The following is a 26966-nucleotide window of genomic DNA, read 5'->3' as shown; positions in this document are numbered from 1 at the left end:
GTGCAGTTTCACTTTGTGAGAGATATGGTGGAAGATGGAAAGGTAAATTTGGAGAAGGTAGATACTGTGAAGAATATTGCAGATGCATTAACGAAACCAGTGGGCACTGAGAAGTTCAGATGGTGTTCGGAGTCTATGGGCCTTTTGGCCTATAGCGGTTAATCCCTGTTATGTTCCTATTGCTCTTACAAGGTGTTCGACAAGTGGGAGAATGTTAGGAATAAGGTGTCTCAACCTTGTATAATTCCTATTCTTATTATTATTTGTTTTGTAAATGTATTTTTGCAAATAATATGTAAAGGTGAGTATACATGTCTAGTTGGCATGTTGATCACTTACATGTGTCGACATCTTGAAGTGTGTGAAGGAGATCATGGCTGAAAAGGTTATGACAGATTCCTATGACGCGTAAGAGCTATTTAAAGAATGAGCTATGACAGGTGTAAGAGCATCTTATGACATGAGGCCTTTTTTGGGCGCCCAAGATTAAGTGGTTGGTGTGTGTAAGAGAATATGCCAAAAATAGGTTGGTATGACAGATTCCCTTACACTTCTCTTGTGATCGCTATTTTTGGTGGATTCTATGACAAGTTGTCATTGCCTATTCAAGGGATGGACACCCTTTTCTTGGTATTGCATGTACATGTGGCATTGTGCATGGTTCTTAGTGGTTGAGCCATGAAAAATGCCCAACTCCTTTGTGGGCATTTTGTTGGGTCTTAAGATGTTCATAAAAGTAGTATTGCAAAGAGAGAGGAAGAGGAGAGTGTGCAGGTACAGAGGTGCTGCTGAAGTCTTCTATTGTTGCTGTTAAACTTGCATTGCAAGTGTATTGTAACCTTGTGTCGAAGATAATACATTGTGCAGGTTTTGAAGGGGTGGGGTTGTTTTACCGAAAGGTTTTTCCCCACCGGCAAATCTTTGTGTTATGTGTTTCTTTCTCTATCTATTTTCTGTATGCATGGTTGGCTGCAATATTGTTATTTACATGATATCGAATTTGTAAGTGTAAATTTTTAAAAAGGATTTGCACCATACTTTCCTTAAGAAATTAGTGTAGGAAGCTGTTTCCACACTTGAGTTTCCTTACAAGTATGACTATTTAATTTAAATTATTTTAGCTTTTAGATTTTTAAATAATTCAATTTTAGTTCTTAAAAATATTTTAGTTTATTTTTAGTTTTTAAAATTGATTTAGTTTTAATATTTAAAATTATTTTTTAAATTAATTTTATTTTTAGATTTGTAAATTGATTTAATTTCTAGTTTTTAAAATTATTTTAGTTTATTATTTAAATTAGTTTAGTTTTTAAGTTACTAAAATTATTTTAATTTATTTTTTATTTTTAAATTTTTTTTTTAAGTTTTTAATTCTTAAAATTTTTTTAGTTTATTTTTAAATTAGTTTTTTTTTTAAATTTTTAATTGACTTAATTTTAAGTTTCAAAAATTATATTTTAGTTTATTTTTTAACTTTTTCAATCAGTTTAGTTTTTATTTTTTAATTACTTAGATTTTTTTAGGTGTTAAGTTCATGTTATTTTTTTTTTTAACAAGATTTTTTACGTGATTCTTTTAGATTTTTATTATTTTATTTATATATCATAAAGTAAATAATATTATAATTTAATCTTTATTCACATTAATTAATTAATTAATTATTTATTAAACACCGATTACCTTACAAATGTTTATAAATATTAAAATATGATATTTTTGAAACAAATTGAAACAATTTGATAGACTAAAATTACATTCCTCGTAAAGTCCTTCGGCAAATTTCAAGGAGTCTAAAAGAGGCACATGGTTTTAAAGGTTTTTCCAATTCATTTATTTTTATAAAATCAACCGAATCCGTACAAAATGTATTGCAGCTGTTAAATCGCTTGAAGATATCATGCATTTGGAGCTATAATTTGAAAAAATTGACGCTCTCTCTCGAAGTTATTCACGTTTGTAAAAGTATGCAGGATCAGAAGGCCGCGTTAAGGAAATCCAGCACTCGTGAGAAATTACTGAAATTATCCAGAAATAGTTTAAATTTATATGTCTAGGGCACAGCTGAGGATTTTAGACTGTATTTGCCTCATCAGGGTTGAAATAATACACCAATTTGTTTTGACAGGGAATTGAGCTTGTGGCAAGTGAAACCAAGGCTTTGAGGGCTGATTTCGCATTCCGAAGGCTGATATAACCCAGAATATAGGGTTTCGTTTGCAATGCAATGGATGCGGAGGAAGTAGACAAATGCTCGACTGGGATTCTCCCAGGCGATGATGGTCAGGTTAGAGCTTGTCTTTTCTTCTCTGTTTCAAAAAGTGAGAAATTGATAACTAAGAAGAATTTAGACACATTTTCCCTGGTTTTCACTTGAGATTCATGCAGTAATAGTAAGCTTTATTTACGAAACAAGCTTTGATAAGAATTTGTGTAAAATTATCTTAATTCACATTTGGAATCACTCTTTTCAGTCCATCAATCCAAAAGGAGGGAAATATTTCTGCCGAATATCTTCCCGAAGCTTATTTGACATTGAAAGTTTTGATAACAGAACGTGATGTCCCTAAGCACATTTTATGTTCTTCATCACAACTTTGTTTGTGGTATTTTTTATAGATGGAAATAAATTGTCAAATATAGTATGATGATTCACTAACCATTTTATATTTAAATAAAACCATTTGTCTCTGTTCATTTGTTGTCCAGGTTGTCATGACAAAAAAACAGATGGAGACCCTGCGCAGGCAGATTAGCGCTTTTTCAACTATTTGTAGCCAGTTGGTCGAAATGCATAAGGCCATGTCGCAGCAAGTCTATGCTTCTACCCGTGAGTATTTTAGTTATAATACCATTTGTTTCCCTTTTATTTGAATTTTTATCTTTTCCCGGAGTCATTGGTTTCACTTTCCGACCCATTGAATTTGAGTTATAATCGAACTCAAAGACATGAGGGGTATTTCTTACGTTGGTGAATCTTTTGTTACTAGCAAATGTTGGTCAATGATATAGGCTAGCTTAAATGCAATATAGGATATGTTTGGATTGCATCTTTCTTCTTTTTTAATTTTTTTAATAAGAGGGGTAAATCTTTTGACTTGGAGCTATGAACCAGCGAGGCCACAAAAGGGGACCTCATCCCTATTAGATTCGAACCTTGATGGCAAGAATAACAACTCAACAACTTAACTATCACAACATGCCACTATTGGCTTGGATTGTATCTTTCAATTCTATACATCAACTCTCATTTTTTTTTGGGTTATAAATGTTAATTTCTCACAACCCAGTTATAGATTAATTGCACAATAAATTCACAGAAAGAAGCTCTATCTGATCTATAACAATTAATACTTTGGGTTAATTAATTGAAACTAAATAGTGGAAGCAAAATAACAGAAACCAAACACAATTAGACAATAACACAAATATACCTAGGAAACCCCAATGGGAAAAACCTGCAACTGTTGGATCTTCTATTCAGCTTAACAACAAACTTTATCTTCCAGAATACAATAGAGTTTGCTACAACTTTACATATATAGAGCCCAACTGCTTTACTTAACAAGCAAGGAAAGAGACTTTCCTTGCTTTCTTTGACTTGAAAACACATAAAATCACTCGTGCTTTATGCAACTACACAAACTCATAATGATCCTATTTATAGAATAAAAACTAAAGTTGTTGCTAAAGATCCAACTCAAGTTGCTTTAAAGTAATATCACTCCACTTTCTGAGCTAAACAAAAAACTAACTTTCCCTCTTGGTGAGGAAGGTGTTTTGTACAACATCCAACTTATCCTTGACAAATCCAGACTTATTTTTCACCAAAGCCTTGTCAGTATATTTGCTATCTGTTCGCCAATAGGAAAGTATTGGAGCTTTTCTATCCAATTCTTCACTCAATCTTTAATGAAGAAAATCTGCAATTGCACCTTTGGTGCAGGAACACCTAGTGTTAAAGATATTGGAGTTCAGTGGAGCTTTTTTTTTAGTTAGTCTTAGGTCCAATTATCATTATTGATTTTCAGTACCACTCCTGTTTAGTTAGTTTTTGATTTTAATGCGTTTTGACCATTCTTGTTAGTTGGGTGTAACATTGAGCAATTTAAATTAATTGCACTAAGGTTGCCATTTTAATTAAAATAATAATTAGGATCCTTAGTATTATAGCTTGTTGGAAAGGCAACAAGAAGTTCTAAATGCTTAGATGCTAAAAAGTTCTTGTAAAGCTTATAAAGAGGGATTGACAGCTCATTTGGATGATACAGTTTATGCAGGTTATGTAATATCCCCAAATAGGGATATAATATCAAAATAATGTCTTCAAAAATAGGGCACAAAAAACTGTGAAATTTTATTTGCATAGAAGAAATTCTTCAACAAACTAAGTTTTCTATTCTGCTAATACATATAAATTTTTGAGTGTTTCCTAGTCTAGAAAAGTACAGAAAAATCACTCTAAATCTGCTTAGAAACTCCAGAAATGTTTCACATTGTTTTTCCTTTTTTTGAAATGAACTGTAATTAATAGTTTGTGGATTTAGACACAGATGCCTTAGAAATGTCTTCAATACCTAGTGGTTCTCGCCAATTTGTTTCCACCTTTTCATGATCTAAACCTGGTGCTTGAATTTGACCTTCAGAAAATGGTCTCTAAACCTGATAGGGATATGTAACTTTAAAAATGATGTGCTAGGGAATCACAAACCAAGTCCATTCCACCAAAACACACCATTTTGACTAGGGGGAGTCCATATTTCTCTTCGAAACCAAGGATACTCAAGGGTTTGAGACATTAAGCCAATGCCTACAGCAGCAATAGAGAAAAGACTGATAACATAATGAGCCCTGAAAGAACCCTTGATTGTTATATATCCCCAGAAATATGATTAAACCTTAGTCCTTTATCCACTACTGGCTCAATCCAACGCTCCACATCAAAACCCTAAAAATGAGCCAATAAGCTCCTTGGAAACCCTCACTCCGTAGGCCTTTTTGTCATACACTCATCTAAATTACTTAAAATACATGTAGAGGGAAACAAATTAAGTCTTTAGGCTAGGAGTCACTTAAGTTGCATTAGTAGATGTGCCCACAACCTAAGAATAGAATAGACTACAAGCCGAAGAGATCACACTTAACCTAATAACGCTCTACATCCTTTTCCACTCGGGTAACCCAAGGAAAGGACAACTAATGCATTGTTAGGCCTCATGGGTTAAGTTGGGGGCATCACATGTTATTCATTTTCTCTGATTGAGAAGACCCTTATGGTTTGGGAGATCGAATGTGGATGATCTCGGTCTTTGGGGGATGAAACCCTTTTTGGGACCATAGCTGGCACTTTTGGCAGAGTTATTCAGATATTGCAATTGGATTCAACAATTCTAGCTTTAAGAAATTTGTGAAGTCTTTCAAAGATAAATTTCAGCATATGTTTTTGATATTAATAAGTAGCAAAACAAGGGTGATGACCTTATACAACAACAGCCTAGAGTGCATAAAACCATCATCAGTAAAGCATCCTCGACACACTAATAGCATACTAACATAAAAAAGTTAAAAACTATACCAGTTCAGCAACTTACCATAGACAAAAGTTCTAACTCTAGAACCATAGCCCAGTAAACTATCTAAACCTTAAAGAGTCTTGTTATAAGGCCACTTAGGGGCATAAACAGTAGTAATAGACTAAAACAAAGAAAAGTGAACCCTTGCGGTTATTCTTAATTATGCAGCACACATTTATTCAGTCTTCAGTGAGGAACTTAAACTTATAGTTTCCTTCATTAGCATCATCATTCCCCAGGATCTTCTTTTACATCAGGCAAAGAGAGGTGGCAGAACTGTGCATGACCCTCAAGCTGAACAGAGAGACTCTCCCCAACTTCTTCTCAATGCCCTTGACTTTAGCTTTGAGCATTTTCAACTCTTTTGTAGTGGCTTTGCAATCAGGACATGTCCCTTCTGCATTGGTTTTACGGGTCCCGTCAGCAATGGTTTTGTTCATCTCCATTTCCTCTAGCATTATGGCATGGGATAGGTCTATCGATCTTCTTTTATGCACTCGGAGATGTGGATGGAGTTGTTCTCAGTTGATTTGTCTGAGCTATCTGTATCTTCATCCTTTTGCCCATCCTCATCAACCCCTTTACTCTTCCCTTCCTCTTCATAATTGTTTTCACATTCATGCTCCTTGTCTTCCTCAATATCATAATAAACCAAATCTTTACTTTTCCGTTCTCTTCTGTTCTCTGTCGAATGATTCACCATGTCAAATGAACCCTAGCAGGTATTCTTAATTATGCAGTGCACATTTATCCAGTCTTCAGTGAGGAACTTAAACTTATAGTTTCCTTCATTAGCATTATCATTCCCCAGGATCTTCTTTTGCATCAGGCAAAGAGAGGTGGCAGAACTGTGCATGATACTCAAGTTGAACAGAGAGATTCTACCCAACTTCTTCTCAATGCCCATGACTTCAGCTTTGAGCATTTTCAACTCTTTTTCAGTGGCTTTGCAATCAGGACAGGTCCCTTCAGCAATGGTTTTGTTCATCTCCATTTCCTGTAGCATAATGACATGGGTCAGGTCTATCGATCTTCTTTTATGCGCTCAGAGATGTGGATGGAGTTGTTCTCAGTTGATTTCTCCGAGCTATCTGAATCTTCGTCCTTTTCCTCATCCTCGTCAATCCCTTTACTCTTCCCTTCCTCTTCATTATTGTTTTCACATTCATGTTCCTTGTCTTCCTCAATATCATAATCAACCAAATTTTTACTTTTCCATTCTCTTCCGTTCTCTGTCAAATGATTTACCATGTTGAGGGAGTCTCTAGGCAAGATATTTGAGGTGCCATTCCTCAAGAAATATTTTAGTTTGGTTTTATTGCGAGTTTTCAGGCAAGCTTATTTAAATGCCATTCATGAGAAATGCTATGCTTAATGGTTAATTTTACTCTGGTTTCTTGGACACGATCTTGTACAGCTTGCTTATTCTTGTTTGATGCCAAGGATACTTATGTCAATTGCCAGTTGATGGGTTTCTGAGACTCAATAAATACTTGGACACCATATTCGTGTTGGGTTTGGGCGACACTTATGAAGGAGATAAAAGTTTTTTGCTGTTGGAAGTGTGAAACTTGTTTGCTAAGATGTAAGGCTTTATCTCTTGTTGTTGGGTGTTGAAGGGTCACTTACCTTGATTGCTTGGTGCCCCCAAGAGTTCTAAAACTTGCTGAAATTCTTAGTTGCAGCAATCCACATTTATTGGGCGTTTATCCCATTCCAAGAACAATCCGTGAGTTTTATAAAGAGGAAAAGTGGGAGAATGTAGGGTAGGAGTTTAAGGGCAGAGATTTGTTTGTTTGGTGGCCGCCTATCATACAATCTGCTGGTCATGGAAATCTTGCCAAGGACACGAGAGAGTTTGCTGGAAGTCGTGGGGGGATTATACGTAAGATATGGATGTAGAAGTGGTTGCTGAATATAGTTTTCTTTATATTATAAACTCCTCTTTGCACATTTATTCATGCTTGAAGGTCAACTTTGTTGTATACTGTTTCTGAGAGTTCTTCCTGAGCGTTTATAGTCGGGCCTAGACAATGAATGTTGAAATTCTTATGCTGCTGTTCAATACTGAGACCTTTGTATAAGCTGAGCATATCTTTTTTGGGTATTGTTGCTGTTCTTAAAGCTAGCTAATTTTGTATCACTTCAGCATGAATGGATGAATGCTTCTGATTATATTGCAGACCTGTGCAACGTTATCTCTATCAAATAAAAAGTCAGAAATATTTATCTTCTTTCTGTATTTTCCAGCAAGGGTCGGTATTGAGATTTTCTGTTATATTTATACCAGCAGCTATTGCATTTTGTTATCACCGTTCTAGGTTATTCCCAATGCAATTGTGATGTTCCGTGAGACCTGAAAACTATCTAAGTTGAAATATATCAATCTGAAACAATATATTCATTACCAAGTAAACTGTTTGACGAGATAACTCAGTGTGAAAGATGCAAAAAAATTGGGCAAGGATCATGTGTGCATATTACAGTTGGTGTATCCAGTAGGTTGGCCCCTAGGACAATTTGTAAAGAGCAATTTATTGTTGGTTGGATTTGGACAGTAGATCCAAGTAGCTATCTCTGCGGTTTTCTCTCAAAATGGCTTCCACTTAAATCTTGCATCTCTTAGTTGGTAGATCTTGCATGTGTTGAAGTAAACTCTTGCCAGTATTACAACCTGCATTATAACCTTCAAAGAGAGACAGATATTTCACCATAGAAATGAAATTGTATTGAGATCTAATAATTTACAAATTTTGCATTCCTTAGAAGGGCAAAGAATGAACCGGTAGGTAGAAGTAACCGTGCACCTACCAGCAGCTAACTTTATATGCACTCTTATTATTAAATAAAAATGCAACTAATTATCTAATTAAATATAATGTTGGCTGCCTAAGTGAAGCTTATGCAAGGTAATGGGTAAGCCTCATTTACAGTAACAGTGTGATTGATTTTTCATAATTGTTGAATTTTACAGTAAGTAAGAGTTTGTCTTATACTGATTTGAGTGTGTGTGTCTTATACTGATTTGAGTGTGTGCAGTCATCAATGTTTGCTTTGTTATGCCTCTTCTTTTTCTAATCTATGTATGTGCTAGCAAATGTTGTGAACTTGATGTTAGAGTTGAATCATTGACAATTAAACGACTGCAACAAAAAGAGAGATAAAGTGAAAAAATTGCAATGGAGGCCAAAGAAACTATAAATCCAAAAGAGCACAAGTTATAATGAGCACAAAGTAGTTGCGACTATTGTTGGAAAAATGATTGCTGAAGTGTTGATATTGAAGAACCTCCTTTGAAATCAAGATGATAATCAGGATCAAAAAGACAAAAATTTGTATCACCTCAACACAATTCAACAAGGATCAGATGACTAACCAAGGCAACAATCTGATAGTCGAAGATACAAACATTGAATCAATCTGGACAACAGATCCCAACAAGACTAAACCAATGCAAAATATATTGTCAGCCAAAAATATAGGTTCCAATAATGTGAAGAAATTGATCAAGTGATGATGCAAGGTTGCCTTCGTAAAATTAGAATGCAAGCCTGTCTTTATGGTATGTGTTCTATCTCACCAAAATTAATGATTAACCAATTGTCGCATCCGTTTAGTATATAGGAACAAAATATACATACAATGTTCACTACAAATCAAAACGAAGGAAGAATCAACACCAATAGTATGTTTCCCCCACACAACGCTGACAAGGGAGAGGGATGGCAAGTCCAATGAAACTGTGTCACAAAGTAGTGCAAGGAGAAGAACCATCATCATAATGTGCAGAAGGTACTTCATGCAACTGAAAAAAGGTGTGCAAAACAAGACACATGCATGAAGGTAGACAAGGTTGTGTTTGCAAATAACAAAACAAAGACAACAAATCCCCCCCATGGCACTTTATAAAGTAATATTTATAGAAAAAGGCACAACATGATACACAAAATCCCCATTATACATGCAAAATGGTGGCACTTTATCTCAATTCATTTACAAAAGAAGTGCTTTCGGAAGTCACCTGTCATATCCTTTATTCCTTAGGGCTGAACCTCTCAATACTTCAATTAAAAAAATGTTTTTAAACACTAATATAATAATAGATAATAACAACAATAATTATTGTTGTAATTATTACTATAATAACAATAGTATTTATTTTGAGGCTGACATAATTTTGCATGGTTCTTTTCTTTGGCGGCAATCCTTTGTGAAAGCCAACTTCTTTATGAATAGAAGTAATTTTTTCAATAAAAGACTTCTGATCTTTGGGGATTTTCTGGAGCAACTCTCTGCAAGTGCAGTTACTTGTGCAAATAGGATGAAATCCCTAATTGTACTAGTTAGAATAAAAAGCTCACTTGTTGACATTTTCTAGCTTTACTTGGATAAATTACATCAAGATATATATATATATATAATATTTATATTAAAAGATATTTAACTAAGAGATTTAAATTATGTTAATGAATGAAGGGACATGTCCATTCTCTCACTCTGTTATAAATATAAGAAGTGGCTGCAATTGGAAAACACATATCACAATATGGCAATGCCATTACAATTGCAGCATCGATCTCTGGAATTCAACATGGTATGAGAGCCAACTGCAAATGTAATAAATTGTTCAAATACATTTGATAAAGAGCACCGGTTTCAATTGATGAGAGCATCGCTTACATATAGTTTAAGGAGAAAATTGAGAAAAATGTTTCCGAGATTTGAAAACAACGTAACAGTTGGAGACCATTTTTTATTGGGCCCTGTAAGGATTGTCGAGAGGGCCTAGTTTGCTTCATATAATATAGGCTTCCAAATCTGTATTACTGTCGCATTCATTTACTTTTAATTTTGATCTGACACTTTTGGCACTGTATTGCCATATTGGATTGTCTCGGCCCTGTCCTATCTATAATATTGATTACATGTGAGTGGTTACATTCATTTCTTGCGGGGGATTCCATAGTGGGAAATTCATTTCTTCTTAGATTAAGAGAGGAATCGATCATACCTATTTAATATCGACAGGAAGAATACATACGAAATATAGGGGATAACATATATAAACTTAATCCCCCTTGTAATACCATGAATGAAGGGGAAAAACCAAGAAATATAAAAGGTGTTTGCATTATTGACAACAAAGGTGAACACTGAATAGGTATCGGTCCATAGGAAATCAATCATTGCAAAAATTATTCACCACACAAAGCCTTGCTAGTGATATGCACATATAGTCGACAACCAAATAAAGCAAGAAGACTTTGAAATGCATTCACAATTTGCCGTGGGCAAAGGAATTATTGGCCCGACTCACTATCGAACCTCGTAGATGAATTGAGTACACTGACCAATGGATCATTCATTATGGGCATGGAATCTCGTGCATAGAGTGGATTAAGTCTTGGCATAGTAAAGGAACAAAGAAGAGCGACGAAGTCAAATACATTGGGAAAGTAGATAAAAGTATGATGCAATTAATTACATTAAATAAAGGTATATGGACGGTGAAAACCATTGATCTTTTAGCACCTTGCGCATTGACTGTTGTGAGAGTACTCGAGGCCCCATTTTGACAAGTCAAATGCGTTCAATAAAGGGGAAGATCATTGTTTTAAAATTGGTCCATTTTATCCACTATCAAAAGGGGTATTGTGGGCCCTTGGTGAGGTAGGTATGAGAAATTCTCTGTTAATAAAGATATTTGTTTATATATGTATTAAAAGCTTTAATAAATTGGATTTTATATGTGACATTAATAGCAAAATAATATGTTTAAAAAAAAATTTAAAAAATAAAAAATTATATATATATAGAAGTTTGAATAAATGCATATATGTTCAAAATATATTTTATCTATATTTTATTAGAATGGTGTTATTATTAATGTCGAACTATTTATTATTCTTGAGTATTATTGTAGTCTTTCTCTCTCTTATTTTTATGTTTATAAGAGCTACTTGCCTCAATCTTTTTGCTTTGAGTATGTTCTTGCAGGAAATGGGATCAGATATAGAGGGGGTCTAACACTTATTCAAAGGTAAATGAGCTTAGAAGATTGAGATTTAGAGAGAAACTGACATTTTAGGCAACCTTGAAAGAAAACAAGCAGATAGAGATATGATCCAGTCAACCTTCAGCGACCCCGATCATATTGATTTAGAGGGAGTAAACCATGTTGTGATGGATTCTTCAGTGATCAATAAATTGTAGCAGTCAAGAGGGCTGTGATTCATGAATGTGCCTTGTGATGATGTGATATTAATGGGCCTACCCCTTGTGTACATCATAAGGAAGTGACGACTTCCAAATGATGTCACTTGTATTTGCAGAAGTTATTGAAAGGTGATGATGTTACAATAACTTAATTTTTTATTATGATGGATCTCTTATTATGTCTATGTAGATCATAATAGATTATACTTAGTATGGTAGATGTTTATATGGTAAGCATTATGAGAATGTGTGTGCACACACCTTACAAACATTTTTTGAGTACGTGGTGAATGCTATGCATATTGATATTCTAGAAGGCCATTACATAGAGTACTTGGTGAACATCACATGTCTTGATGTTTTGGAAGGCCATCACTCACAAAGTACTTGGTGAATATCACGCATCTTGATGTTCTGGAAGGCCATTGCTCACAGTATATGGTGAATATCTTGCATCTCAACATTCTGGAAGGCTATTACTCAAAGAGTATTTGGTGAATATCATTGATATTCTGGGAGGCCAATACTCATGATATCTGAGATTCATATTTGATATCAAACACTTGTGGTTAATTGGTGAATATCATTGATATTTTGGGAGGCCAATACTCATGATATCAGACGTGATATCAAACCTTATTAAGTATTTGGTGAATATCATGTGTTGATATTCTGGAAGACCAATACCCTTGATATCAAAATGGTGAATATGTTCTGATCAAAGATATTCGTATATTACATTGAGTTAATATATGGTCATGTGTTTATCCTCCATAGCTAAGAGGGAGTGTTGATGTTTTGTAAGCTTTACTCAGATAAATAACATCAAGATATATATATAAAGAGATTTTAGTTATGTTAATGAAGGGATATGTCCATACTCTCACTCTGTTATAAATATCAGAAGTAGCTGCAATTGGAAAACACATTCTTCAACATGCAGTGCCATTACATTTGCAGCATCGATCTATGGAATTCAACACCACTCTCTTTTATGAGCAAAAATGAATCAGGGTTTTCAATTGGGATTGCATTCTTAATAATGATCTACAAGTGGTGAAATGGTTTGTAAGGGAGTTTGGGGTTTTATCAAGGCAGCTTAACCATTGGTGACTACTTCTACAGTTGCTGGGTTGAATAATGAGGGTACAGCAGTCAGCTGCACCACCTTAATCTTCAGCAGAATTTACCAGTCCCAACTACTACAAACCTTTAGTTAAGGACAGTGGAGATTACCATTGTCCAATGACGAATTTGGAAATCTTGTTAGCAAGCAACTGTGGCACCATTTTCAGTCACAAGGGGTCATCCAATTGGATGAAATTAAGAGGTGATCACAAGTTGAGTTCTCAATAGCTGTACCAGGTACATATCATTACCAAATCTGCAAACTAATTGAGGCAATCTACAAGCTGAGTTAACAGAAAGTGCACCATTAATTATTTCATCTTGGATCTGGAGCAGCATCAAGTTCTTGGACAATCACACGGAGTCGTTTGACAGCCACCACTCATAGCAGTTATGTAGTAAACCCTAACTAGGATTCTAAGTGCCCATATTGGTTGTTGGTCCACTTGCATACTCCCTATTTTATTCTTGTTTTCAATGTGGTGTAAATTGATTATCAAATTAATCTATCTCAAGACCTGCAGCTCTCTAATTTGCTCAAGTTTCTAACTTTGAAGTGCGACAACAGTTTGTTTGACACGAGCACATTTGTCCAAAGCTAGGATTTAACAGTGATAATATGGATTTTATATTTTAATTCAATTATTGTGATTAAACACTAGGTTTATAACATCATTTTATGCAAACTGATTTTTTCAAGGTACCAAAATGTCCAAGTAATCTACCAAAATGTGGAATAACACCAAACTAAACAAAAGATACATTGGATAGATTTTGGAAAAAGTGCATGGCTAGATATGAAATTTTGAAGTATCTCTTCAATGTCATATGAATCATGAAAAACAAATATCTAGCCAGAAAATTGCTCAAGAGCCAAAAACGAAAATCTGATTTTCACAGGCAATAAATTGTACCAAGGGTGAAATTGGAAAAATATATCTGCAACACTAGAAAATGTTTAGAATTCGGTTTGCCAATTTTTGACACTATACTCAAATTATGCAAAAAAAAGTTTTTTAGGGAAAATTAGGGCAAGTGCAACTAGGTTATATTGGTTTAATGTAGTCATCAAAGTGTTCAAGTACCTTCATGGATCACATAACAAGAGGAATGTGTTGAAAGGATAATAAAGGAGGCAATGGAATATATTCAAGGAAGAGAAAGGGTTACGAGTGAAGACCAACATTTGGAGGCACTTGAGAATGAACAATTACACGTTATTATCACAAAAGAGGATGATCAAAGATTTGAAATAGAATTCTTATCCAACTAAAAGAAATAATTTTAATATGCCTCAAGACAATGAAATCCTTGATGAAGTTTCATTTATGCTACAACAGGAAGTCCTAAAAAATGAGTTGCAAGAAATTTAAAGCAACCTCGGAGAGGAAGACACTCGGGTAGACATATTGAACCAAGAAGTGTAAGCCATCATATTAACCTAAGTGTGACGAGCAATTTGACAAGGCACAAGAAGTTGTCATCACCACAATGATTTTTGGGGGTGTGGTGTTGTGGGGGGAGGGTGCTGAAAGATCTCATGGATAGGACGAATGAGTTGCTGCAAGAGGCATGATTCATCACCAGCTTCAACCTCTTGGTGAATTGCCACTTGAGGTTGTATTCAATGAACACCTCATGAAGATATTTGAAAATCCACCAATCAGTGCTTGATGAAATGTTCATCCACACCCACAAAGGGAATATGCACATGAAGAATTGCAAGATATTCCTAAAGAAGTGTTTGAAGATCACCTCACTAAGGAATCCTTGATTTTTGAAGACATGCTGATAGAGACACACCAGGAGGCAGGTTTGCGCTACACAAGGATAAGAAATCATAAGAGGTTCTTCATGGGTATGTATTCACGATTGATCCTGCATTCTTCAATCATGAGTTCAATGTTGATGCTAGTGGGAGAATATATCATCCACTCCTTCCTCTTGAGGATGTGGATGATCAACAAGTTTAATTTGAGAACTAAGACATTAAGTTGTTCCTTTCCTTGCTCTTATTTGTAAAAGTTTGTCATTTTGATTATGGAGATTTAGGAAAGACAACTTGCATTTGGATTGACCATACAGCATATGAATTACCTCGACTATTGATTTTATAGGACAAATTTCTTATATTTGAATTTGAGGTGACAATTTCTCAAAATACAAGAACTTTATAAGATTAAGAACCATCAACCAAGCCTTGTTATTGCTAAACACTTTGAGAAATCATGTTCGATCATGTATATATGTAGGTCTTTTGAGAGTTGTTTGTTTTATGTCCTTGAACATAGTTAGAATAGATTTGTCTTGAACCATTTGGCTCAAGAAGTTAGGACATGTTTCCCTTTTGTTGGTTTTAGTTTAGTTGTTTTATTGATCCTAATGTTCCTTAAATCATTTGGCTTAAAAATTATGTAGAGGCTCAATTAGTTGCTTTAGTTTGGTTTGCTTTAGAGTGTTAGGTTGTAGATCTAGCTTGAGTCACTTGACCCAAGTAGTGTAGTGGCTTAGTTATTTAGTTTGGTTTACTTTATAGTGTTAGGTTGTAGATCCGCCTTGGGTCTTTTGACCCTAGTAGTGTAATGGCTAGTTGTTTGACCATTCTAGTTTAAGTGTTCCTGCTTTGTTAGTTTAGTTTTGTGGGATCGCAATCTATAAGAAAAGCAATGTATTTTACAAAGAACACTTTGGTGTTCTCTTAGTAGGTCTATTTGGTCTATTTCTTGGATATCTCTTTGGGAGGTTATTTTGATTTGGAGATCATTCCTATTAGCCTTATCATGCAATTATGATTTGTCCTCATTTTGGATGAAGTCATCTGTTACGTTTTGGATACCCAAATCTTTTGATTACTTTATCTTCACAATTATTTACTCCAAGTCATTGGAGTTTCTTAGGAGAAGTTGTAGATACTAAAAAATCCTAACTCCTACTTTACTGCTATTGTAATTCTCAGCCTTACCAAATGGAAAATGTGAAAAAAATGTGAAAAGGGAAAAAAGAGAAAATGAAATGAAATACTGGATTGGGTATGTTGACAACACTATAGGTACTAAAATAGAAACGAAACGTTGTAAATGTCACAAGTAGGGCAATCTTGGCAAGAATTATAGTGATAACCTCATTCGGGCTATGGATGCTTGATTGGCATTGAGTATTATGATAATAGATGGTTTCTATTATCTCTGTTTAATATCTAATGGTTATCTATTGTAATCTTTTTTAAATATTAGAATGTTTCTAATATTTAGTTTTCTGTTTCTAGAATAGAATGTTTTTATTCTGTACGATTGTTTTATAAGGAAACATCGTTCAATCTCTTGTATAAACTAATCTCTTGATCACTATTTTTAACTAGCAAATATTTTTCAATTACTTTGTAATATGGTATCAAAGCCAATACTCTAAATTTTTTCGAAAATAATTATAATTTCTTGGTTGAAATTATCTGCCTTTTATTTTCAGAATTATTTACATGCATATTTGCTTCCAACTCTCTATAATCCAACTAGGGTTTTTGTTTTGAGAGATCTGAATCCACCAACTTCTAGTTTAGTTCTGCAAACCATTTCTGTCCAAATCTATATGTTTTTTATGCATATTTCTGCCATTTTTTGTGGTTTTTTTGCAGCAGTGCCGTTTTTGTTCGAAACCCTTTTTTTTTTGTACCAAATCAAATTTTTTTAACAGATTCGTGGTTGGTTTTTTGAGATCTCAATTGGGTTGAATATTTTTTTGGGTGCCTCAATTTTTGTTACTCGATTTTTGAGCCAGCCGATCTGTAAATCAACAACATATTCCTTCTAGATTTTTCGAGCTCTCTTCTGGGTCACTCTTCAAATTTTTTGGGTCTTTACTTTTTGAGGGTTGCATGTACTTGCATGTGCTGCTTAACCATGCAAAATCTTGTGTTTTGCCTCCTTTAAAAATTTTGGTGGGTTTTCATATTTTTTTACCTTAAAAAATTTCTTATTGGTTTCTATAAATTTTCCCTTAAAATTGTTTGATTCTGTAATTCACAAAATTGTGTAGGATTCTTTTGTGGGTTTGTAATTTTTTCCTCAAAAATTATCTATTGGGTTTTACCGTTTTTCCTTAAAAAATGAAGCTTTGTATTGTTAGGTTTTGATCGATTTTTCAACTCAAAAATCATGTTGGGTTTTGATTGATTTTTCACCTCAAAAATCATGTTAGGTTTTGACTGGTTTTTCACCCCAAAAATTGTGTTCGATTTTTTCAATTTTCTCCTAAAAATTATGGCTTTTTGTGGTTTGTTTTGGAGCATTATGATCATCTGCAAAGTTTTGGGGAATTATCCAAAGTACCATCAATAATCTTTTCAGCAGACATCCTCTGCTCCAAATTCAAAAGGCTACTGGAAAAAGAACATTCAATGCAACTATTGCCACAAGTATGGGCACATGAAGGTTGAATGTCGAAAGCGCATAGCTGCCCTATCTAGGCAATATGGTTAGCAGCCCACAATGAACAGTGCGAAGCCCCTTGAGCAGACAAAATCTGCCTTTTACGCTTTTTGACAACTTTGTGCTTTGGATAGATTAACTATTAAGGGAGGGTATTACGATAATAGATAGTTTCTATTATCTCTATTTAGTATCTAATGGTTATCTATTGTAATCTTCTATAAATATTAGAATGTTTCTAATATTTAGTTTTTTGTTTCTAGAATATAATGTTTCTATTCTTTATGATTGTTTCATAAGGAAACTTCATTGAATCTCTTGTATAAATTGATCTCTGGACCACTGTTAATAACAAGCAAATATTTTCCAATTACTTCAAAATACTGAGGCTCTATCTAGGTTGCTTTTGAAGTGTCAAAATCTTACATAGCTAACTACAATGGATCTTAGGGAGCTTTTAATGGTCTTGTTGAGCGGGAAAATGCACTTACACACACATAGATAATGAAAGATGAAGACTCATGGCTCAATTTGTGGTTTCTTCAATTTTGTGTGCTTTTCACGGTTGTTTGATAGGTGAAAAGGATTGATGGAAGTTTCTAAGTCTCAAACAATTGTTATCCTTGAAATGTTTCAAAACATTCCATTCAAGTGGGTGCTAGATGTTGTGAACTTTTGGATCCATTGCTCCATTGCAAATGGGCACCCCTCTTTTCACTATAGCAGTTAGTACTTTTGTAGTCTTAGTGGCAGTCTAGCAACTTTCCAAGGGCATAGATTTCAAAGTCTTAAGAGTGGTCTTAGATGCACTTCACAGTCATGGAGAGGATCATGTTTCTCAATAGCCATGTAAGGTTTTAGCATGTAGCCTATGTCCTCACCAAGTGGAGATTCATACAACTCATGGAGGAATGTGGAGTTTGAGAGCAAGACAAGCATGCAAAGTTGTGAGAAGAAAATTGTCTTTGAAACTTAGTTGAATCACCATGAAATGGCAACCCTCAAGCAACCCATGTGTAACTTGAAAGCAAAGGAATGAAGATGTCAACTTAGAAATGAGATGAAAATTTAAAACCAATGCAAAAGAAGTTGAGATTGTATTGTAAGTAATGAAGTCAAGAAGTCAAGGGGCTCAACACGATCAACTAGCAGATCAGGAAGTCAAGCGCAATTTGAGTTTGGAACTAAAACACTATCGTTTGCAATTTGAATCATGAGTTGTACATGTAATTGCACCTCCAAGTTACAATCCTATGTTCACGCCTAACACTTTAATAATTTCCAAATGTGCATTGCATTATGCCCAAGTGAAGGACAAATTCTGCCCTTGTTCTATGAAATGTAATTGTGGCCAACAAGAGGGCGAATTCTGCCCAGCATTCCATTTATAGACGCCTAGCAGCAAGCCAAAATATGTCCCAGCTTTCCAGGCATTAAGTGTTTGCCCAATAACTGTACTAACTCCAAAAATGCAAGGCTTTGAGCCAAACGGAGAATCATTTTCCAAAAATCAAGAAGCAAGAAAACAATTAACGTGCAATCTTTTCCAAAAGGTGAAGAGCCCAAAGACACCTCCAAATCCGAAAATGCCAATTGTATGAGCCCAACTAGCATACATTTTTGGCCCTACCTTTGAAGGTGCCCAACATATGGTAAATTTCTGAAAGTCACAAGGAGTTTGAGCCTAATACATATACATTTTCTGCCCCATATCAATTTGCCTTCAAATTCAATCAGATGACTTGAACAAGTTAGCTGTGATGATGAAATTGATCATAAAATACAAAGGAAATCAGGTTAAAAAGGGGTGTGGATTTGTAAATCTGTGGAAGTTTGGAGTCTGAAAGTTTAGAAGGCCTTATCGAAATCAAACACTTCTGGATTTAAGTTTCAAACTTAGAATTTGAGTGCAACAACAAAGTGTGTTAGGTTTAATGGTAATCCAAAGCTGGCAAAGGGTTGTGAAAACATCTCCAAACTAGGAATTTGAAACTGACAGGATTAATGATTGAATTGTTTTAATCTGAAGTCCCAATTTTGCCTATATATAATTTGGTCTTGAAGTACAAGGCTTAATCTTTCATGTTGAGTTCAAGGCTATACTCATAGAGAATATCTTCATCAAGAAATTGAGTTCTAGTAATAACCCTTTGATATGAAAAATATGGAACTCAAATGTTTATCGAAAGGTTCAATCTTTTCAATCTTTCATGTTGAGTTCAAGGCTATGCTCATAGAGAATATCGTCATAAAGAAATTGAATTCTAGTAATAGCCTTTTGATATGAAAAATATGGAACTCAAATGTTTATCAAAATGATATTGTTTTGCAAGGTTGAATTGTGACTAAATGTGGAAGCCAAGGTTCAAGTTGAAGTTCAAGCGAAGGTGACAAGGAGCTGAATGGTTCAAGTGCAAGCATGATTTCAACATCAAGGACAACATGGAGACCTCAAGCATCATCAAACTACAAGTTGTTCCTCAAGCAAGCAAGGTTCTTCAAAGTTGAAGATCAAGTGAAGATGCAAATTCAAGTTCGAGTCATCTAGATGAAAGTCAAAGGCAAAGCTATACAAGGAAAAAATTGAAATACTGGGACTCGCACCCCTCCCAAAACCTCAAAGTACCTGCCCTCGAGACAACCCTGCATTGGGTACTACCGAGTATCCCCACCTCTGCCATTTTGCAATCATGTTACAATCGAGATGGGTACTTTAATTTCTATTTGAATTTTGATTTTTAAATGTTACTATTGGGTATGTACTATGTTACTATGTTAAATGTTCAATGGTTTTGGTTAGTGTTGTGATTTTGCTATGCTCAAGTATTTCAATTTGATGTCATATTAAAACATTATTTTGTAACTAGCATTTCAAGTTCCACCTGTATAGGATACAACACCCCCTGCCTTGCCGCTGTCCCCTTGCCGTCTTGCCACCATCTCAAAATTGAGGCCCTTCGTCCCCCTGTCCCGAAAAGTCGTCTCAATGTACCGCAGTATCGGTGTTACACTAAAGGAAATTGAACAGGCCTACAAGCAAATGAAGATCATCACAATCTTGAATTTCCTTTAGAAATCCAAGTTCAATTGAAAGATCCAATGTAATGAAACACCTAATCACTTCTGCAAAAGTAGGTCAAGGTGAGATACTAGTACAAGCAACTTCAAATACATGTGAAGGAGAAAGGTTTAAGGTTGAGAACTTCTAAGGATTAGGGTCAAGACATCAAGACATGTAGATGAAGCAATTTGGGTATACGAGCCATTGCCATCAATCCAAGGTTTGAAAATATTGCGTATCAAGAGAAATTGATGGAGTCTACAAGATAAACATGTTGAGGTGATGCCCACTTATCTTCTAAGAATTTAATGCTTGTAGTTGGTAGTTTCATTAGAATTTTGTTGTTGTTATCTTCTCCATTGGTTCTAAATCAATCAGAGCCATTCATTGTACTTGAACAACTATAAAATGCAAGGCCTTCTCATTTGTAACTCATTAAACTAAGATTAGATTAGTTAGAACAGAGTAGAGAGGGAGACTTGGAATGGTTGTTGCTACAATGCAACCAAAATTATTCCTTCATCATTGTTATTATGGTGAATGTTTGTGAAATTTTGGAGTATTGGTGATTAATGGTAAAGCTAGTTTCCATATCTTTTGGTGTTTTTCGATTGCAAACATCAATGTAAGGGTACTCTTTGCCTAATTGCACATTTAACTTCAATTGAAAATGCTCATTTAATGTGTGACATCATTGGGGATTTGAATGAGTTTGACAATATGAAAATCATCCATGCATCCTTAAAAACAAGCGTTGTCCTTTGCACGGTTTTTTTGGCAAAGCAAGGACTGGTTAGAGTTTCAACTCACCATCAATGGTCTCTTACATTGTGGAGTTAGATTAGCTTCCTAAACCCATTCCTATTTGTAATTTGTTTTGATAAAGTGACTAAAGAGCTCAATTGCCGAATCATTCACATTTGCAAGGTTGATGTCCATTGAATGAACACAATTTTCCAAGTGATATCCAACATATCACATCATACAAATGAGCCAACATATCACATCATACAAATGAGTAAGTCCACAAGAAGAAGAAACCCTAGTGTTATCTTAGTTCATCACACAATCATACATTGTTTAGCATCCAAGCTTCCTTATTTAAGAGAGAATTAGATTTTGATGTTTCATCCTAAAATATCAAGTGTTTCATCCTGCATGTTGAAGTGGTCACAAAACTACATTAACAGGTAGATTGTTGAAAACCCCACAAATCTGCCCAATTAAAAATATTTTCTTGTAGGGAAAACAACCATTCATAAAAATAACAAATATCATAAAACTAAAAAATCTTGTTGTGCTGCTTATTTTTGTTGAATTTTAGCATATGTGGCTGTACAGACTATATAGTGTCATACAGCCTTATGAATCCATACATCATTTTATGGAATTTTACAACCCTATATTCCAAGACCCTAAAATAAAACTGCTCTGCTTTTTTTGAATTTTGATTTCATTGTTTGGACAAGTGTTTGAAATTCTAGATGCAATAGTGAGGCTTGTCTCTCCAAGATGCATCATTGATTACACAAGGTTATATCCCTCAAAAAATGGATTGGCAATTACCTGTGTAACAACCTCCTCCCGAAAAGAAAAAGAAAAAGAAGAAAGAAACCCCATGCACCCAGGTCGGTTGACCTCCTTCATGCCACCATCTCACTGTCAAGGTTTCTGCAAGAAAAAGTTGCAGCTGAAACATTTGTCATAGAAATGGGGTATATTGGCTACCATAAAATTCATTGTTACACACACACTTACACACACTACATATGCATATTTACGAATCTATGCACATGATTTTGTACTTGTTTTGATATCATGCTACTCAATGTAATCATCTTTATGATATTTTTAATATTCATGTTGTAGATTTTCTGTGTCCAAGTATTTGATATTATAATTTATTAGTTCATATACTATTATACATCGTTTTGTAACTAGTATGTCAAGTACTATATGTATAGCATATTACAGACCCCCACTCCCTATCGCCATCCCCCTACCGTCCCCAAATTTAAGCTTGCTTTTCCCCATCTTGACATTCCCCAGTGCTCGTGTTATGCTAGTAATTACTTATTATAAAATTAGAGCTGATAAAATGTTGGAGTTGAATCGTAAATTGACCCTACAACTCCAAAGGATTACTTGCAATCAAACTTTTGTAACAAACAGAGAGAAAAATAATAGAAAATGCTACAAATGGACTATTGGTCTAAAAAGGCATGAAATATAATGGATGTGGATTGAATGAATTATACAAAAATGAATCTTAATAGTAAGGAAAATGCAAGAAGCAAACCAAGATGAAGCCCCAGGTGAGGGTGGGTTCATCCCTTAGCATGATGGTTAAGTGGTGATGGTGTTGTCACCACCGAGGTTCAAACCCCCTGGACTATTTGTGATTGCAGACATTTTGCCTTCATTGATCCAATGTGCTTGTAAGATTGAGCCTCAGTATTGATAATTGGGGATGAAGTCCCCTATCTGCGACCTCACCAGTTCATAGCTTTGGGTTAAAAACATTTTACATGGTACTAGAGGGCGTGACGTGCCGGCGTCACCGGTGATGTAAAAAAGTTCACTTGGCATTTGAAAAAACCTAGGTGAAGGTAAAATTAGATTATGGTGCGTTCTCATCATATGATTTGAGGGAAAAAAATGCAGGTGACCTAAGTAAATAGGCTAGTGTGTAAAGGACCTTAATTAAATATATAATTAGTTAGAAAAAATACGCTTTTATTCTAACACTTGACATATTCCATAGAACAATAAATCCATTTGATTACATTTGGATAAAGCTTGATGCAGTGGATGTGTTGCAGATTCGCAGACACTGTCTATATATGTTTCTGCCTTTGATTTCCATGCCATGTTGGAATTCATTGCTGCAACTTCCCTCATCTTCTCAATTTTTTTGGCTTTGTCAATGCAAGGGTGACATCCGTCTCACATAACTCATTTGCTCAATGTTCAAACACAATTTGACGTCGTGGTCAACAATACATGCAAGTTGCTATTTGGGAGAAATGATACCTCTACTTATTTTTGATCCACAATAGTTGCAAATGACCATTCCTAGGGACAGCTTTAATACACCATGCTTCAGAGTGACATACTTGTATTCAATGCATTAGCTTCCACTTGTTGACAACATAGGATGCAAATTTCAAGCCTTGGCATGCAAGGAAAATAAATGTTGCCAACCTTATCATTGATAAAACTAAAATTAACAGAATCTGGCTTTGAACAATCAAATTAACATTTTTGAGAAATGTGGAACCCTAGCTAGCTTAGATTAATTCAAGTGCTTGTAAAACACAAATATACATGGACAGTTATGTTTCAAAATACTTGGAAATTTTTTTCTTTTATGAAATCTAGAAGAAACTTTGATTGGAAAAAACATAAGAATGTACTGAATAAACCTTCAAAATATCTGTAGTCTTGCTTCCACATTCAACTAAAATCACCACACAAACAGCTGAAAGGCAAATGATCATTGTGTTACTGACAAGTGACTTTGTGGCTGTTTTGAAAGAGAAATAGCTTGCATTTTTGGTGCAGTTTCAATGCTGGCCAGATTGCAGCTGTAGAATCAGACTTGGTAAGTGCTCATGGTGAGTTTGAACCTGCAACTTGCCAAGATTTGTTTGGAATAAATGGGAAAATTTCTTGTCTGCAAGTTTGAATCTACTTTGAGCAAAATAAATTCAGGGAACAAAGATTAAAATAACACCTTACAATATCCTGAAGTATGTGGAATTTATTTTGTCTGGAATTTTCGGTATTGAACTAATTCAGGTTTTTTGCTATTGGACCAATTTAGGTTAAAGGGATTCCCATTCTCTGAAATAACGTTTGTTTTTAATACAAATAGAAAAATGCTTATGTCACTTGATTTCTCCCACCATGCACTGCAAATATGATAACAGAATTGTGATAGCTTGTGTGCTTGAATATGTAACTAGAGTCAATGGCAATTAAAAGCGTAATAGAGATGCAGATATTCTTGAGAATAGTTCAAAATGAAATTATGATAATTTCATGAAAGACTGATTGTGTCTTTGATGTGTTTAAATGTAGCACCCTATTTGAACTATTGATATACCGTTCCCTTTGAGCTGTTTATTGTCGGCCTATTGGTATCCTAATGCTATTCTAATATAATGCGATGATTCATCTCAATAAGTATAGAAAATGTTAAAAGTTGTCATAATGCAGTATTGGTGATATATTTATGGCTTTTGTTATATGAAAGTGGTGAGGGTGAATGGAGAGTATTGCTTTTACCTTTTCATGTATTTTATCAAAGGGAGCCTAGGTGAAGTCTGTAGTTCACTTTGAAATAGGAGTATTCAATGCTCCCTATCTTGATTTATATCCATACTTAAAGTTGCACTTTCTTCCCGGAAGGAAGCACTTTGTAGGCCACTCCAACCAGTAATGGTTGTGGTACAATCGGTTACAACAAAAGGGAGTTATAATTGGTTGTAACCTTTGTTTCTTAAAAATATGGTGAAAACAATTCTTCTCATTGATAATAGGTCTCGTTCTTCAAATTTGACACGTTTTTGTTGCAATAATAGTTTCCTGACATGATGTGTCAACTATGACTAGGCACTTTTTATTATTAACATTCTGTCTTCTTGTATTCATTTTTTTCTTTATTGTAAAAAGAGCTCTTTTTTTGTCCTTGGAAAGATCCATGTTACATGTCCCGGGTTATTAGCTTATTCATTAAAGTGCAAAATGTCTTTACGACTTGATCATTCACAGGCTGTTTCTCACCTTCAGTATATAACATTTTGAAGGTCATAGGGCATAGAATGTTACGTTAGTAAGAATAAATTTATGTTTTCCTAGTGTCACCCTGTTTATTTCTTTGAAACTTGTTTATTTTGTTATAACACTGCTATTGATGTATATTTAATTTTGTACTAATTGTTTTTTTGGCTGCAGAGCACATGCCCAATGACCCATTTTTACCAGGCCCAGGGTTTAGACAACCTGCCCGACAGCGTTGGACACCAAGTCCTGCCCAGCTTAATATTCTAGAGAGGCTATATGATCATGGTAATGGCACCCCTAATAAGCAGACTATAAAGAAGATAACTAGCGAGCTTAGTCAGCACGGTCTCATTTCTGAAATGAATGTGTATAATTGGTTCCAAAATCGTAAAGCTCGTGCTAAGAGAAAACATAACCATCTTCCACTTAAAGAAGGTGAATCTGAAGTCGATACAGATTCTGAATCCTACAAAGAAAGTAAGCCTCAAATCGAGGATGAAATGATTAGAGAGGATGAAAGTGCATGGTTGGGTGAGAAGATTGCTGACGCTTATGAGAGTAAAGATGCCATGTTTCTCGTTGGGCAAGTGCAGGTTGAAGCAAAGCCAGATGTGAATGAGGTGGAGCATGAAATGTGTGAAGGGGGTCCATGTAATGCAAGCACAAATGCACAGTTTGGTGAGAAAAACCAAGTTAAGGTTGGAGTAAAACAACATACCACTGATCAGCAGCAATGTAATGATTCTCAAGGTAACATCCCATTGTGCACACCTCTTTGTCAAACTGAAGTTAATGGAGAGGCCAATACTTTATTAATGAGATCTAAGTGTACCACTGTTTGCTGCACTGCAAATGGTGTGATGTGAAACAGAAAGCTAGCTTTTTAAGCTATAACTTTAAACTTAGAAATGTGTGTAGTTATGTTACGATTATCCATTCCCACTGTGCTTGGAGTCATTTCTGTTACCTCTTAATACCGTTGTAGTTGTGTTGATCTTTGAATTGATTTCTAATGTGACAGAAATTCCTGTATTAAATCAGCAAGAATCTGGTGTGATGACCATACTGCTTGATGGAAAACTGTGGGAAGTGCCAGTTGGAGTAGTTGATATTAGAAAGATGTTTGGTGATACTGCACTGTTGGTGGATGCTCATGGGAATGTGGTCCCTACAAATGATGCAGGAATTACTTTTCACCCACTTCATGCCAGTGAAAACTACAGTCTTATAAGGTAATTCTACCGTAAGGTACAATTCTTTCAGTTTCATTAAATTTATATCTTGCATCAGATCCTGACCACCTTATGTTGACAGGCATGTTTAAGTGAAGCAAGAGATGTCTGGAAAGGAATCATCAGATTCTTCGGTAGAAGGTTTAAATCATTTTTCCAGGTGTATTCAATGAATGATAGTCTGACTGGTTTAGGCACAGCAGTTTGCAGACCTATTAATATCAGAAACTATTGTATTAATTTGTAAGTATCTGAAATATTTTTGTTAAATAATAGGATGTGTGGTGCTGATTACAGAACTCTAATGTATTTCAGTTACCCTGTATTTTACTTTTTTATACCAGGAGCGAAATTTTCTTGGCAATAAATGTGGGATTTACCTGAGAGTGAATATAGTGCTGGATTCGAAGTTATATATCAGGATTATGTGATTCCATGGATAAGTAGAGTTTCTAGTCTTTTAGGTTTAATTGATATCAGTGCACTTGATACTGATGCTATGTAAAATTATATCAGATGAATGCAGAATTTGAAATAGTTTATTCTA

The 26966-nt window shown here is 34.8% G+C and overlaps 1 protein-coding gene across 4 annotated transcripts; it reads left to right on the top strand.

Moving 5' to 3' along the window:
• Nucleotides 1-1823: 1823 nt before the first annotated feature.
• On the top strand, nucleotides 1824-26966 carry LOC149566052 (WUSCHEL-related homeobox 12-like). 4 transcript variants are annotated; one of them, XR_016362097.1, is made up of 7 exons: nucleotides 1839-2004; nucleotides 2126-2284; nucleotides 2707-2827; nucleotides 25359-25937; nucleotides 26209-26419; nucleotides 26502-26662; nucleotides 26764-26966. XR_016362097.1 is itself a non-coding variant. In XM_089819490.1 (6 exons), exons 2-6 carry the CDS (start codon nucleotides 2225-2227, stop codon nucleotides 26509-26511), a joined length of 981 nt encoding a protein of 326 aa, XP_089675616.1. In that variant the 5' UTR covers nucleotides 1824-2004; nucleotides 2126-2224; the 3' UTR covers nucleotides 26512-26966. The 4 variants fall into 4 exon arrangements, 2 of the variants coding, with proteins under 2 accessions (XP_089675616.1, XP_089675617.1); XM_089819490.1 differs by having other exon boundaries at nucleotides 1824-2004; nucleotides 26502-26966; XR_016362098.1 differs by having other exon boundaries at nucleotides 1868-2004; nucleotides 26229-26419; nucleotides 26502-26966.

Source organism: Cupressus sempervirens, chromosome 3 (genome assembly GCF_028749045.1).
Source record: "Cupressus sempervirens isolate cs-2001-9-10 chromosome 3, ASM2874904v1, whole genome shotgun sequence".
Classification (NCBI taxonomy): Eukaryota; Viridiplantae; Streptophyta; class Pinopsida; order Cupressales; family Cupressaceae; genus Cupressus; species Cupressus sempervirens.
Note: the sequence above shows the minus strand (reverse complement) of the source record. Positions and strands in the feature narration are given on the sequence as shown.

What these genes read in the sequence shown, in the direction of transcription:
- LOC149566052 (XM_089819490.1), top strand. Translation starts at nt 2,225, where the DNA reads ATGGATGCGGAGGAAGTAGACAAATGCTCGACTGGGATTCTCCCAGGC. An exon ending in GCAAGTCTATGCTTCTACCC is followed by an intron (nt 2,828 to 25,358) that starts GTGAGTATTTTA and finishes TTTTGGCTGCAG; the next exon opens with AGCACATGCCCAATGACCCA. An exon ending in GCAATGTAATGATTCTCAAG is followed by an intron (nt 25,938 to 26,208) that starts GTAACATCCCAT and finishes CTAATGTGACAG; the next exon opens with AAATTCCTGTATTAAATCAG.